Source organism: Columba livia, chromosome 4 (assembly GCF_036013475.1).
Source record: "Columba livia isolate bColLiv1 breed racing homer chromosome 4, bColLiv1.pat.W.v2, whole genome shotgun sequence".
Lineage (NCBI taxonomy): Eukaryota > Metazoa > Chordata > Aves > Columbiformes > Columbidae > Columba > Columba livia.
In genome coordinates, this window is record NC_088605.1 from 3,469,264 (window position 1) to 3,484,294 (window position 15,031).

The 15,031-nt window shown below is 50.2% G+C and overlaps 1 protein-coding gene and 1 long non-coding RNA gene across 9 annotated transcripts in view; both read right to left on the reverse strand.

Moving 5' to 3' along the window:
- Window positions 1–15,031, reverse strand: part of LOC135579309 (uncharacterized) — a 51,587-nt gene that overhangs the window by 5,461 nt on the left and 31,095 nt on the right. The window lies entirely within an intron of this gene.
- The window catches only part of RNF24 (ring finger protein 24), a 31,371-nt gene continuing 17,175 nt past the window's right edge, over window positions 836–15,031 (reverse strand). For all 8 annotated transcript variants that reach the window (XM_065060237.1, XM_065060233.1, XM_065060235.1 and 5 more), the window contains 4 exons: window positions 7,847–7,889; window positions 6,891–6,932; window positions 3,047–3,126; window positions 836–1,999 (listed from right to left, as the gene is read on the reverse strand). In XM_065060237.1, the coding sequence (XP_064916309.1) occupies window positions 1,861–1,999; window positions 3,047–3,126; window positions 6,891–6,932; window positions 7,847–7,889 (304 nt within the window). In that variant the 3' untranslated portion in view covers window positions 836–1,860. The remainder of the gene's footprint in view (window positions 2,000–3,046; window positions 3,127–6,890; window positions 6,933–7,846; window positions 7,890–15,031) is intronic.

The following is a 15,031-nucleotide window of genomic DNA, read 5'->3' on the forward strand; positions in this document are numbered from 1 at the left end:
CCAAAAAATAAATAGTAAAAATATCAATATTTGCCTGTTGCTGGTAGTGAGGATCCCTCCTCGATGCTCAGCTCCCCAACGCTGAAATGTTAAGCAGGTCACTTAAACCAGGCTTAACTAAAACCTGAGTGTGGGGCTGCGCTGCTGAGAAGGTAGGTTTCTGCACAATAGGATCAGGTTGTATCATGATCTGGCATTGGGATGTCCAGCCAGGGCTTTTCTGTCTCATTTGGGGGCAAAATCCAGCTTTTGGGTTTGACAGAAGATGATGTGGTCGGCAGGCGCTCATCGGTGCTTCGGAGGCCTCTTGGTGTTTAACGTATGGATGCCGTGGGTTGGGTTGGAGGTGGAAGCGACGCATCTCTCCGGAGCCGTGGGGGTAGAAGCAACAAAAACCATCATGTTTTGTGCGCTTTGGTGCTAAATCCAGACTGCGCTGGGCCGGACCTTCTGCTGCTCCGTCCCACCGGCGGGACACAACCGTGACCATGATGGATGACGGGGAGGGTTCCTTGAGTTGCCTCTTGAAGAACATCTCCAGGTGGGACCTGGGGACACCCAGCACTAGAGGGCAGCAGCCCCCAGCGCTGAGCACACAGGGGACAGCAGGACAGGGGGACAGCGGGACAGGGCAAGGTGGCAGCTCTGCTTCCTCCACCCCACATTCCTACAGCCCCAAATCAGCCCATTTTCCAACCTCCCCCCCTCAAAAAAGAGGCCAGAGCGGCACCGGGGTCCCAGCCCCGCTGGGGACACCGCGGGGTGACACGGGGCTGAGCAACAAGGGACAATTCTCTTGCTCATGGTGTAACCCCCCCGCAAACACACCCCCAACTTCCAAAACCTGCTTTTATTTACATTTCAAGTCAAATCACATGCAAACCGTGTTGTTGTTGTGGTTTTTTTTCTCTTTCCTCGTTTTTCCTTAAGAATAGTGTGATTAGCAAAAAAGACGCATTATTAGGATTTTAAAATAGCAATTAAATATACAAAAATATAGCTTACAAAAAAAATAAACCAACCAAACAGAAAAAAAGAAGAAAAAAAACAGCGAATGTTTTAAAAAATATTCTGCTGCAGAATTCGTAGTGTATAAACACGTCTATGAGGCTCCACGCTCCATAAACAGTCTCGGGAGTCGCAGGGTATTTACAGGACGGGGGGACGACACCCGGATCGTGCCCGCTGGGGGCACCGATGGCCCCGCTGAGGTAGCCCATGGGGGCAGCCACCCCTGGGGAGGGTTTGGGGTAACCAAAGCCCCGGGGACCCCACACCACGGTCACCGTGATGTCCCCTGGGGGGTGACAGCGGCTTCCCCCGCCCCGGTGAGCCCTTTTGGAGGAGCAGTGGGTGCCAACGGGGCACCCCATTCTCCAGGTGGGGGTTGTGAAAAGGTAAAGCCATTAAAATAATGGCAAAGAGAAAGAGCTGTGGTGTTCCAGGTCCCACCCCCCTGCATTTTGGGCAGCGATTTGTGACGGTGGCGGAGGGCGGCGGGGGGCAGCGGGGCTGGGGAGCGTACCGGGCGTTCAGGGGGACGTCGCGGTGTCACAGGAGGTGGCGGGTGCTGCCGGGTGGCTCCTTCGTGCCCCACGCTGCGTCCTGGCCGAGGATGCGCTGCAAGAAGGACGTCGTGTTGTCACCGAGTCCCCTCCAACCCCCGAGCCCCCGCACCCCAGTGCAGCTCCGCAGGGGCAGGTTTTTGAGGCACGGGGCTCTTTTGCTTCAACCAGCGGGGATGTGTCCCCCCCTTAAAGTGCTGTGTCCTCGCCCGTCCCCCCGTGCTGGTGCCGTAGTGCTTTGGTTGTCCCCGAGTCCCCGGGGCGGGTGGCGGGGCAGTCCGGGGGGGCGGTTGAGCTATACGATGTTTTCGGCACCGGGAAGGGGGCCCTGGGGGGGCCCGGGGTCCTGCTTGCTGTGCAGCTGCGCCAGCTGCAGCACCGGCATGTTGCAGAGGGGACAGACTTTCCGCACCTCCAGCCACTTGATGAGGCACCTGGGGGGGCAAAAACAGACACGGGGGGGTCATTGCAGTGATGCTGCAAGAAAAATAACCCTGGTTTGGTTTCCTGGACACCCCGTGGGGGATAAACCCCCCCCATAAGGACCATCTGCAAGCTCTGAGCCTTTGTCACCCTCCCTGGAGCACTGATGCTGTGGAATTTTTAATTCCCCATTTAGGTGCCTTTACATTTTAAGACTTTTTTTTGGTGGGTGTGTATATATAGACAGATTTTTGTGTACATATATATATATATATATATACACACATACACATATATACAAATATACATATATACATATATACATATATATACACACATATATATACATATATATATACACACATATACATATATATATACACACATATATATACATATATATATATGTAAGATATATTTATAAAACAGATAAATAAATGTCTACACATACACAAAAATACACAGAACACATACACACACAAAAAAGGTGTAGATGAATATACGCATTTTATAAATACATAACCTACAAAATACATATATATACACATGATATATGTGTATATATCATGCATATTAAAGTGTTCTACATTTCTATAAAATATATACAAATAAAATGTATATAAATACATTTTCCAAGGGCAACTTATGCATCGCCACGGGGCGACCTGTGAGCCAAACCGTGTCTCCCAAAGCGTCGCTCAAACATTGACATTGAACATCAACAGCACTGGGGCCGTGAGCGCTTCCCCGGGGAGCCTGTTCCAGCGGTTCTATGTATGTATTTTATAAAGATATATCAATAATATATATGTAGATATATCGCTATACACACACGCAAATGTACAGATGAGTTTTGGACTATATAAATCTATGTATCTTGAAATGAAGGTGGTTTTGCCACGGTCATGCCAGGACCTTTGCTGCTCAAATTCACTCAATAAAGGGGATTTTGCCTCAATTCCCTGGAACTGGGGTGGAAGGGAACCCCAGCGAGGTGCAGGGGAACCCACAGACCCCCCACTCGGGACAGGATGGGGTTCCCCGTCCCCCAAACTCACTTTCTGTGGAAGGCGTGTTTGCAAGGACAGATCCCCAGCTCATCCTTGGGCTTGAACTCCTCCAAGCACACGGCGCAGATCTGAAAGACAAGGGAGAAGGCGGTCAGCAAAAATAAAACCAAACAAAACCAAACCTTCTCCAAAGTGATGATCTGAGCCGGCTGCCAGCTCCTCCCTGGCGCTCGCCTCCCCCTGCCTTTGGTTGGGGAAAAAAAGGGCAATTTGGCTTCTTATGCAGGTGAGGATACGCTGGGGATGGGGACAGCAAACTCTTTTGCTATAAACCCTGTTTTCACAGTTACAGAATCGTTTTGGTTGGAAAAGACCCTCAAGATGATTGAGTCCAACTGTTTCCCCACCCCTGGCACTGCCCCATGTCCTGAGAACCTCATGTCCGTCTGTCCAGCCCTCCAGGGATGGTGACTCCAGCACTGCCCTGGGCAGCCTGTTCCAATGCCCCACAGCCCTTTGGGGAAGAAATTGTTCCCACATCCAACCTCAACCTCCCCTGGCGCAACTTGAGGCCGTTTCCTCTGCTCCTGGCACTTGTTCCTGGGGAGCAGAGCCCGACCCCCCTGGCTCCAAGCTCCTTTCAGGCAGTTTTAGAAGTTCCAACCAAGAAGAAGCTGCTTTTTTTTCAGCCCCCCCCGCCCCGTGCTGCAGAAGAAACGTTTGGGAGGTTTCTGCATCCCATAGGGGTGAAATCCCCACTAAATCCTTCCCAGACATTGCCAAACATGCTCTTCTCCCCTCAGGCAAGAGATCCAGCCAAAATCTCCATCTCCCACATTTTTCCTGACCCGTTTTGGGTATTCCCGAGGGATTTGGGATACTCCTGGCTGTTTTTTTCCCTGACCCCCCCCAGCCTGGGAGTCTCCGACAGTCCGTTGATTCTTTCTGGCCACCCAAAGCTCATCAGAGACATCTTTATTGAGCTGGCGGAGCTGCTGGTGTCAGCCCCCGAGGAACACACACACATCTGGAGCGCCGGCAAAGCCACGGGGAGGAAAATCCAACCCAAAATCACGAGGCTGAAGAGCTCAGCGGGGACTTTCCCCGCAAGCCCTGGCAGCCGCCCCGGGATGTTGCAAAATCCCCCCATCGTGCTTACTGTAAATATCAAAATCTAAATGCCCAAAAAGGGATGTTTTGGAGGGAGATGGAGCAAAACCCTTCCAGCTTTTCCCAGATTTCAGGGAAGAGCTCAAGCTGCTCTATCCCTGTATGGCTGGAGAGTCGGGAACAGCGGTGACGGAGGATGGAGGGTTATGAGGGTTGTCGCTGCTGTTCCCACCTCCGGCAAACTCCCAAATCCTCCCTGCAATGAGCTTCTCACCCTGGGAAGTGCTTCTCAATCAGTGTGCCTGCAAAAAATCCCACTGTGAGTTAATTTAATGTGAGCAGATCAGAAATAGGGACCTCCCTCCATCACCCTCCTGCCCTTTGGATTAAGCCTGTTGGCTGCAGAGGGTGAAACGTGGGATGGGTTCTTGTTCTGCTTGGGAATTAAAAAATAAATAGCAGCTTATGAACAAATGGAGCTGGTATTTAATAGAGGAGTGGACTTGGGATGCGGGTGGGCATTTTTGTTGTCATTAGGGGAAATAAATCCATCAGAAATCAACTTGGGTGGAAAAAAAAATGGGGCTGGAAATAGGGACACGGCCCCAAAACAGCCTGGAAACCTGCAGGGAACAGCTAATGGGTTTGAAAGGGCAAGGGGCAGGTAGGCAGAGTGGATCAGGGTAACGTCGTTAAGTCTGAGCCACCTTTCTGCCTCCTCTTAACTCGTTAATGCAGACAGACCCAGCGAGGAGCCGCCTCTGTGCCCGTATTGCAGGGATGGAGCGGGCACTGGTGTAATTCCCCCTGAAAATGTACATTTACATGTACATTTTACAATGTACATACATGGAGGGCCGGGCCCAGAGAGTGCTGGTGAATGGGGCTGCATCCAGCTGGCAGCCAGTCACTAGTGGTGTTCCCCAGGGGTCAGTGTTGGGTCCAGTCCTGTTTAACATCTTTATTGATGATTTAGATGAGGGGATTGAGACCATCATCAGCAAATTTGCTGATGACACCAAGCTGGGAGGGAGTGTCGACCTGCTGGAAGGCAGGAGGGCTCTGCAGAGGGATCTGGATAGACTGGAAAAATGGGCTGATTCCAATGGGATGAAGTTCAACAAGGCCAAATGCCGGGTGCTGCACTTTGGCCACAACAACCCCCTGCAGCGCTCCAGGCTGGGCACAGAGTGGCTGGAGAGCAGTCAGACAGAAAGGGACCTGGGGGTGCTAATTGACAGGAAGCTCAACATGAGCCAACAGTGTGCCCAGGTGGCCAAGAAGGCCAATGGGATCCTGTCCTGTATCAAAAACAGCGTGGTCAGCAGGACAAGGGAAGTGATCCTTCCCCTGTACTCTGCACTGGGGAGGCCACACCTGGAGTATTGTGTTCAGTTCTGGGCCCCTCAGCTCAGGAAAGACATTGAAGTGCTGAAGCGGGTCCAGAGAAGAGCAACACGACTGGTGAAGGGACTTGAACATAAGACCTATGAGGAGAGGCTGAGGGAGCTGGGGTTGTTTAGTCTAGAGAAGAGGAGGCTTAGAGGTGACCTCATCACTCTCTATAACTACCTGAAGGGAAGTTATAGCCAGGTGGGGATTGGTCTCTTCTCCCAGGCAGTTAGCAATAGGACAAGGGGGCATGGGCTTAAACTCTACCAGGGGAAATTTAGGCTGGATATTAGAAATTCTTTACAGAGAGAGTGGTCAGGCATTGGAATGGCTGCCCAGGGAGGTAGTGGACTCGCCGTCCCTAGAGGTTTTTAAACTGAGATTGGACATGGCACTTAGTGCCATGATCTAGTAAACAGACTAGAGTTGGACCAAGGGTTGGACTCGATGATCTCTGAGGTCTCTTCCAACCCAGTCGATTCTGTGATTCTGTGATTCTGTGATTTAAAGTCATGGGCGCTTTGAGTTACCTCTGCCACGGGCTCTGCCCTCCTCCTGCATCTGAGAAGAAACCGCAAGGGTTTTGGGGTTGGAAAAGGAGGGTTTAATTCATAATATGTCCAAGCAGACTCCCCTTTGCCGCCTCTTCCTACCAGCTCTTTGCAAAACTGCACACAGGGAGCGTGAGGAGCAAGAGGCTGGGGAGAGAGTTTAGTTTTGATTTCTATCAAATCCCAGCAGGGTTTAGTCTGTCCGAGCACCGTGGCTGGTAGAGATGTGCTGGATATTGTCACAATCTGACGGTGACAACACTGAGCGGGGCTGGAAGGGACGTCACCCTCAAGGGACAGTTTATACACAGCGTCTGCCTGCTCTTGTCGCCACCGCTTTTTATCGTAGTGATAATAATAATGTAGTAAATAATAAAAATAATAATGTGGAAAATAATAATGATGATGGTGATGCAGTAAATAAAAAGAATGCAACAAATAAAAAGAATGCAATATATAACGATGATGCAATATATAACAATAATACAGTAAAAACAAAGGGGGACCAAGGGGGAGGAGGGAGATGGTGTAATCCAGACCCATTTTGCAGATGTGCTTTTACCAGCTGCGTTAACGAGCAATTAAGACTTTCTGAAAGAGAAAAGCAGCATCGGGGAGCGATGGAGGTGCCGGTGCAGCCATTAACCTGCCCCTGCCATGTTCTCTGTAAGAGGGTAGGAGGCTGCAGAGCAAAACCCGCTGCTCATGGTGTATTTTGCTCCTGAAGGAGTTAAATTTGAGTTTTCGCACCCTCCTACCTGTGCCGGCCTTGGCCTGTCCCCTCCCCAGCTGGAGGAAGAGGAGGGTGAGGGGGTTTTTGGACCACGCTACGTACTCACCTCGTGTAGGTTCAGCTCCTTCACCTTCTCCTTGAGTATAACCTGTAAAACAAAGCGCCAGGGTCAGGACACACTTTGTGCCATCAGCGTCCGCCGCAAAAATCTCCAGGAAGAAAAGACCCCGTTTAGCATCCCAGTAGAACTGGAAACTCCCGGTAAACTCAGCACAGCATCAGGTCTTCACCTCCGTGCAGGAACCGGAGGAAGGCAGGGCTGGCACGGCTATAATCACTAACACATGGACCAAATCCAAGAGGTTTCTTCCCAAATGACTCCCACACTCTGCAACAAACTCCTGCATGGACGTCTGCCACTTGATTTTCACTCCACCCAGGCTAAACACCCGCAGAGAGCTATAAATCCAGGACGACCACGTGCTACCAGATCCTATCAGCCCAACTCCACCCAGATTCCTGCTCCAACGACACATCAGAGGCAGAAAAAATTACACGAGGACGTTGTAGCAGCAACCTGACACCGACCTCTTGGCTGTGTTTGTTTTAATGTGGGCGCTTGGTTGGCCAAGGGGACGTGGAGGTTGAGAGGTCCCTACGAGAGCCCCGTGGCTGCGGGTGGCCCGGAGCATTTGGGTCTAAGCTGGGGAGCAGATTGGGACCCCACAAAACATCGTTTGATTGATGGAGATACGACCACATTCCTGCTCCCCAGCAGGGAGATCAAGGGAGGGTTTGGAGAGGTTGCCCAGATGTCCCCATTGCTCAGGGACCTCGTCAGAAAATGCAGAATACTGCAGATTAATGGGGCCCAACTGGCAGAAGAAGAATAAACCAGCAAGGACACAGGTTCGCCAGGGCATTGAAACTTCTCTTTGAAGACCAAAAGCCTCCAAAGGAGAAGAACAGTGTGAGGAAACCTGCAGGAGTGACTGCTCCGACGTGGATTTAGAGATAAGATGAAAGGGAGAAGACGACAACTTCCTGGGTATCGTATCTCACCTGTTTGTAGGCGTAAAGCTCTTTGTGCGCTTGATGTCTGAGCCTGCAATCAAAACAAGGGAGAAACGTGAAGATCAGCAAAAAAATCAGGGTAATACACAAATACATCATTTGCCTCCTTATCAGAATAAATATGATTTTTTTTTTAATATTTCATTTCAGAAAGAAGAATTGCCACGCAAAATTATGCATTTGAGCAGCAGCCAGTATCCGTTGAGGCTGGGGAGGTAACATCTCCATCCAGATACACACAACATCCTCCCATTCTCCTCTTTTGACGTCCCTCGTTTTCCACACAGACATCCCCTGCGCCATCACACCAACAAAAGCTGTGGAGTACATCAGGTGCTGCCACAAATACCTCCAGTTTCCACCAGTTTTCAGCCTGCACACAACACCTTTTCTCCAAGTGATGGGTATTCAGCCCTGGGCAGAGCTCTGCTCCTGCTTGAGTAGGGATGGGGACAGAGATCTCCCTCCTCAGCTTTCCCAGCAAAGTCCCCATCACTTGGGTTCCTCAGACACGGCTTTATTTTCAGTTATAATATCAATTGTGCTGCTTTTGCCTTCCAAACAATCAGTAAGAAGCATTTAACAAGAGGTCATCTGCTGGGCTGAGCAAGCAGAGGATGGTGGTTTATCCCAACACAACACCAGAGCAGAAAGCTTTGGATGAGAAGCAGTGGGATGCGTTCCACCTCTCACCCCCATCACAGGGGGCAATTTAATAACCAGAGATGATTAGTCTGGAGAACAGGAGCTGAGGGGAGACCTTCTGATCTCTGAACTGCCTGAAAGGAGCTTGGAGCCAGGGGGGTCGGGCTCTGCTCCCCAGGAACAAGCGCCAGGAGCAGAGGAAACGGCCTCAAGCTGCGCCAGGGGAGGTTGAGGTTGGATCTGGGAACAATTTCTTCCCCAAAGGGCTGTGGGGCATTGGAACAGGCTGCCCAGGGCAGTGCTGGAGTCACCATCCCTGGAGGGCTGGACAGACGGACATGAGGTTCTCAGGACATGGGGCAGTGCCAGGGGTGGGGGAACGCTTGGACTCGATGATCTTGAAAGTCTTTTCCAACCAAAATGATTCTGTGATTCCACAATTCTATAACAAGCTGCCAGCAATCACAGGAGAATGAACCTTTACCTTGGGATTTTGGGGGTTTTTATCAGGAGAGCAGGTGGGCTGTGCTGTGTTCCAGCGTGGGGTGACAAGCCCATGTGACAGAATCATAGAATCATTTCAGTTGGAAAAGCCCCTCAAGATCATCGAGTCCACCCACTAACCAACCCCTGGCACTGCCCCATGTCCTGAGAACCTCATGTCCGTCTGTCCAACCCTCCAGGGATGGTGACTCCAGCACTGCCCTGGGCAGCCTGTTCCAATGCCCCACAGCCCCTGACCCAGGGCTCTCCCCGCCCCAGGGAACGAGATTATAAAGCTGTTTCCCTCCACCTACCTTTAAAACCACAGTGCTCAGCATAATTTTGGGCTTTTTGGGTGTTTTTTTTTTTTGTCCCCACAAGCATCCAACCTTGAAGAAAAACAAGGGATGGTGACAGAGGGGATGAATCTATTCCAAAAGTGCCAGCAGGAATTTGAGATGAGGAGCAAAGAGCCCGTCCCGTCCCATCCCTCTGCAGCCTCCTCTCTCCTGGGGACCCAGCAGAACAGCAAAAACAAAACCACATCACATCCCTCCTGAGTTTTCAGTTCAAACTCTTATTAACAAAGGATCTTTCCATGGCACAAGAAGCAGCAGCGCATTTTCCACAGCTCGGCAGAGCGCTTTGCAGGCATCGGCCGGCCGGAGAAGCCAATTATGCTTCTAAAATAAATACGTTTTTTTAAAAAGAAAATAATATTGCGTCTCATTACAAGATATAACATCTAGTGAAGCGCTCTGAAAACTCAAGAGGGAAGCCATCAAGGCTAACAAGTTGGCCAAGGACTTTAACATGATGTCAGTGTGCGTCTGCTGAGCAGCCGTAAAAATACTTTCCCCATCCGGGCTCGGGTGTGATTTCAGATGGGAAAACCCCCTTGCCTGTAATTTCACTTCTCCGAAAATATTCTGGGGGTTGTTTCAAACCCCGGCTGTTGCACGCTGAGCTCTCGGAAGCTTTCTGGTCCCGCAAGGCTGCAGTGGGCGAGTTATACAAACAGGATGTAAAAATATAAATATACCTGTTGTTTTTTGCGCAAAAACAATCCTCCCCCAAATTATCGTGGACCTTAAAAGTTGAGGAATGGGTAAAAATGGATTTTAATGTTGCAAAAAGAGCTGAGAGATGCAGTAAATCAGCTCCTGAGCCTTGAATTTAGTGGGGACACACCTTCCCCCCATCTAGTGATGCTGCCCAGCGGGGATCCTGCCTGCAGAGCTGCAGATAAAACTGCAGCAGGCAGGAGGGAGAAGGTTGGGGTCGCATCCCTGCACCACCGACCCGAGCAGAAACACGAGCAGAAGATGGAGGAACAATAGAGAAAACAGGGTGAAACCAGCCCGATCCGCAGGGATCCGCAGCGGCTGGGAAACGGTTATGAAATACAGATGGGGAAATGCAAGATGAGCGGCTGGAGACGGCGTGCGAGGGGAAAAACCCTCCCAGCATCTGTCTAACGGCTGCTGCGACAAACCAAAGATAAACCCACCAGAGGGAAAGTGGCCTGTAGAACAAGCCCAAGCATCTGTGGTGGCAACTGGACCGGTGATGGGGAAGAAGCGGCCACCAGGCCACAGATCCCAGCAGCTCCGTGTTATCGGAGCGTGGATGCCACAGACTGGTGCTGTGCTTTTGCTAAAAAAAGCACCAGCCCTACAGGTTAGACTCATAGAATCATTTTGGTTGGAAAAGACCCTCAAGATCATCAATTCCAACAGTTAACCCATCCCTGGCACTGTCCCATGTCCTGAGAACCTCATGTCCGTTTGTCCAGCCCTCCAGGGATGGTGACTCCAGCACTGCCCTGGGCAGCCTGTTCCAATGCCCCACAGCCCTTTGGGGAAGAAATTGTTCCCCACATCCAACCTCAACCTCCCCTGGTTCAACTTGAGGCCGTTTCCTCTGCTCCTGGCGCTTGTTCCTGGGGAGCAGAGCCCGACCCCCCTGGCTCCAAGCTCCTTTCAGGCAGTTCAGAGATCAGAAGGTCTCCCCTCAGCTCCTGTTCTCCAGCTGAACCCCCCAGCTCCCTCAGACCCTCCCATCAGACCCTTCCTAATTCAGATTTTTCCTAATATCCAAGGGTTATATTGGAGGGCGTGAGCACACCTGGTCCCAAAGCATTTAAGCTCTGTCTGCTCCTCCACACTTTCCTTCCAAATGCAGATTCCTGGGCCAGATGGATCCCAGTTGGACCCAGCATAACTGTCACAATGAGATCTCAGATCCCACCAAGCATTGATCCCCATTGGACTCCAGGTTTGATCCATCTCCTGTCAAGAACTATGACTCTCATGTCTCAGCTGGACATGAGGAAGAAATTGTTGTCCCTGAGGGTGGTGAGAGCCTGGCCCAGGTTGGGCAGAGAGGTGGTGGATGAACCATCCCTGGAGACATCCCAGGCCAGGCTGGACGGGGCTCTGAGCAACCTGAGCTGGTGAAGATGTCCCTGCTCATGGCAGGGGGGGCACTGGGGGAGCTGGGAAGGTCCCTTCAACACAAACTGTTCTGTGATTCTATGACTCCAGAAGAATTTCTGGTAGATGGGTGATTAGATAAGGGACCACACAACATCTTGAAAGGCAGCACGTGGCTGTAGACCATGCATGTCACCCATCTCTGAATTTTAATAACCACCTCAGACAGATCTTGTCATCTTTTCCTGAGCTTTCCACAGCTCCCAAAGGAATGGGAGCACCTTCCCTCCCTGGCTGACTGAATCATCTACAGCAAGTGAATGACCTGGGGAATAAAATCCAAAATAACTGACTTTTCCTCAGGTTTATCACCAAGATCTGTGTATCTGACGCCTTAAGAGTAGAAAGGTGCTGGCGCTGGCTCTTTGCCCCATCACCACATCACTCTTCCGGGCTCCTAGGGTTTTGCAAACCCAACTGCTGTGGTTGATCTTGGCAGGTTAGAACATAGAAGGAAAGAGCCCTATAAAAAGGAGGGCTTTTTAAGGGCTACGTGCCCTGCGCCTGCCGCAGACTCTGAGGCAGCAACGAGCCCCTTGCAAAGCGCCAGGAGAGAGGACGTGGCAGCGTTTGCCCAGGGTGAGCATGGAAATCACGGCATCACTCGGCTCAGCATCCTTCTGACCTGGGTTTTAGGAGACCAAAGGCAATGTGAAGTTATTACCTTCATTACTGGCTACCTGCAAAATTTAATTTCCTTTTTCTCCTCTTTTTTTTTTGTTTTAATTTTTCCAAGCAGACGCACCAGCCGTGAGAGTGGGACCTGAGCTTTATACTGGAGCAGTTTGAAGCAGCAGAAGAGCTTGAGATTCACTGGACTGCGCCCAGGCAGCGACGATCTTTGCTTTGCTTTTGGCTGAAATTCCTATCAGATTCTGTTTTGAGCCAACTCGATTAAAAACGTCACTTCTTCCTCCCGTCGGAGTGGGTAGCACACTCCGTATTGACACAGTTGCGAAGCACAGCCCACGTGTACATCCTTTATTTAATGCCATCAGCTCTGCGATTCAGGGTAAATACATCAGATATTGGCTTTTTCATGCTCCAGATGCCTCCCCAGCTGGGGATGTGGAGCGGAGCTGCACGGGATGCTCTGAGCTGGAGCTGGTGATGAGAAGCAGGGCCTGGAGTTTGGTGTCATGAGCTCTGCTCCTTATTTGCCAAATAACTGCAGATGTGTGAGTCAGGAGAAGAGGGAGAGGACGGACTGTGTCACCTCTGAACCTAAACAGGGCCGGGGTAAAGCCATGAGACGCTGTTATGCATAAATAATCCCCATGGGTGTCAGCGGAGCCCCGAAACCCAGACTGGCTGGGGTTGAAGGGACCTCTGGAGATCATCCAGTCCAACCCACCTGCTCACGCAGGGTCACCAGAGCAGATCACACAGGGTCGTGTCCAGGCGGGTTTGAATGTCTCCAGAGAAGGAGTTTCTCTGCGACAACACAGTTTGCTGCATCTGCTCATTAAGTTAACACCTCTCATTTATACAGCCTCCAGATATAATTCTGTATTAAAGCCATGCATCTCATAGAATCATTTTGGTTGGAAAAGCCCCTCAAGATCATAAAGTCCAACCATAACCCACCCCTGGCACTGCCCCATGTCCTGAGAACCTCATGTCCGTCTGTCCAGCCCTCCAGGGATGGTGACTCCAGCACTGCCCTGGGTAGCCTGTTCCAATGCCCCACAGCCCTTTGGGGAAGAAATTGTTCCCACATCCAACCTCAACCTCCCCTGGCGCAACTTGAGGCCGTTTCCTCTGCTCCTGGCGCTTGTTCCTGGGAAGAAGAGACCAACACCCTCATCGCCAAAGGGGTCAGAAATGTGTGGGGTAATCCAGGAGGCTTTATCAACTGGTTCAGGAGGGGGAAAAATTCAATTTAAATTCAATATCTTAATTTGCATACCAAATTCTCCCGGTACAGGGCTACAGGTATGTGTTTGCTACACAGCAACACTTCGGTGTTAACCAGCGCCAAAGCGGAGCGACATGGCAAACCCTTCCCAGAGCAATGGTTTGGGATGTTTTGCACTTGCAGGCGCGTGGTCCTATCCCACTGTCCGTATCCAAGGATTTCCAAACCACGTGGAAGCTCAAGCTTTTATAACCCACACAAACTGAGGTTACACAGCAAACTCGAAGGAGGTGGATGCTCCTGGGGCACAGAGGAACCCTCCACAGTGGGGGCTGGAGGATTCTTGTTTGGCTTCATTTTGCCAAGAATAGAGCAGGGGGCGGTGGTTTGAAGAATGATTCACAGAATCTCTATAGAGTTTAGGGATCATTAGATGATCTAATCCAACCTCCCATCTATCACAGGTCATTAAATAGCACTTGGTTACTCTGGGGAACGGGAGCCAAAACGTCTCATCCAGAAAGACGGTCTGTCTTGATTTAAAGACACGAAGACACGGAGGACTTGCCACTTCCCTTGCTGGCTCATTGCAATGATTACTCACCCTCTCTCTTACAACATACCTCCAATTTCTAAATTTAAAGCTTTTCTGGCTTGATCTTCCAGACATTACTAGTTGTTATTTCTTCTTTGGGGGAGAACACACCCAGCAAGACCCGGTGCCCAGGAAAATACTCTGAAAGTCCAAACACATCTTCATTTTGCAAGCGAGCCATATAGATTCAAGCTCAATCTGGGCAAAACACGTCCTTGAGCTTTCTGGACACCACTTGTCTACTTTGTTTTGCTTCCCCTCCCACTGGTGTCCCAGTTAAAATGCAAACACTGGATGCAGACACAATTATCCCAGCACAGACTTTGTTAACATTGAGATACAAATCGCCTGGTCGGGGATGACCCTGTGATCTGCGGGGGTGGAAAGATGTGTTTGCACCTTCAAGCAACTTCTTCTTGTGTGTAACTGTCACAAAAATGCAGATCTGGTGCCTAGGCAGCTCAAACCACCCCTGGGTAAGCCTGGGTTTGGGCTCACCTGTAAGTTTAACAAGGCTTTGCTTCATTCCGAGTTATAAACAGGTGGAAATTATCAAATATTTAGAAGGCAGTACTGAAATCTTGTTTCCCTGTTCTATAACCAGCGTCCTGGGCTATCAGCACAACCAGCCCCCATCACCACCTTGACTGCCAGGCAATTTTTCCCCACCTGCCTCTTGCTTTGCCTCCAGCCAGAAGAGTTCCTCTCAATTACTGGCCCATAAAATAATTAAAACAAGCTCCAAATCGGAACAACCTTTAACCCCCCCCATCCCACTCCTCATTGTTCAGATTAACAAGTCAACTCTGCATCACTAATCTCTAAACCGTGCTGTTCAATGAGCAATTTGTGTCCAATAACGAACAGAGCAGATATTAAACATTTCTTAAGCACATAGTACACAAGTTACTCATTAAAGGCGAAAATGCTGAAACATTAAGCAGGGAACAGTAACCATAAAACATCCCTTTGCAGTCTTTTTGGGAAACTAACCATGTTTTCATGCCTATTTGAACATATATAAAAGTATATCTCCTGTTTTTAATGGAATTGCCTCACGGGACTGGTAGCTCCACAATGTGCTGGATACTGACAAA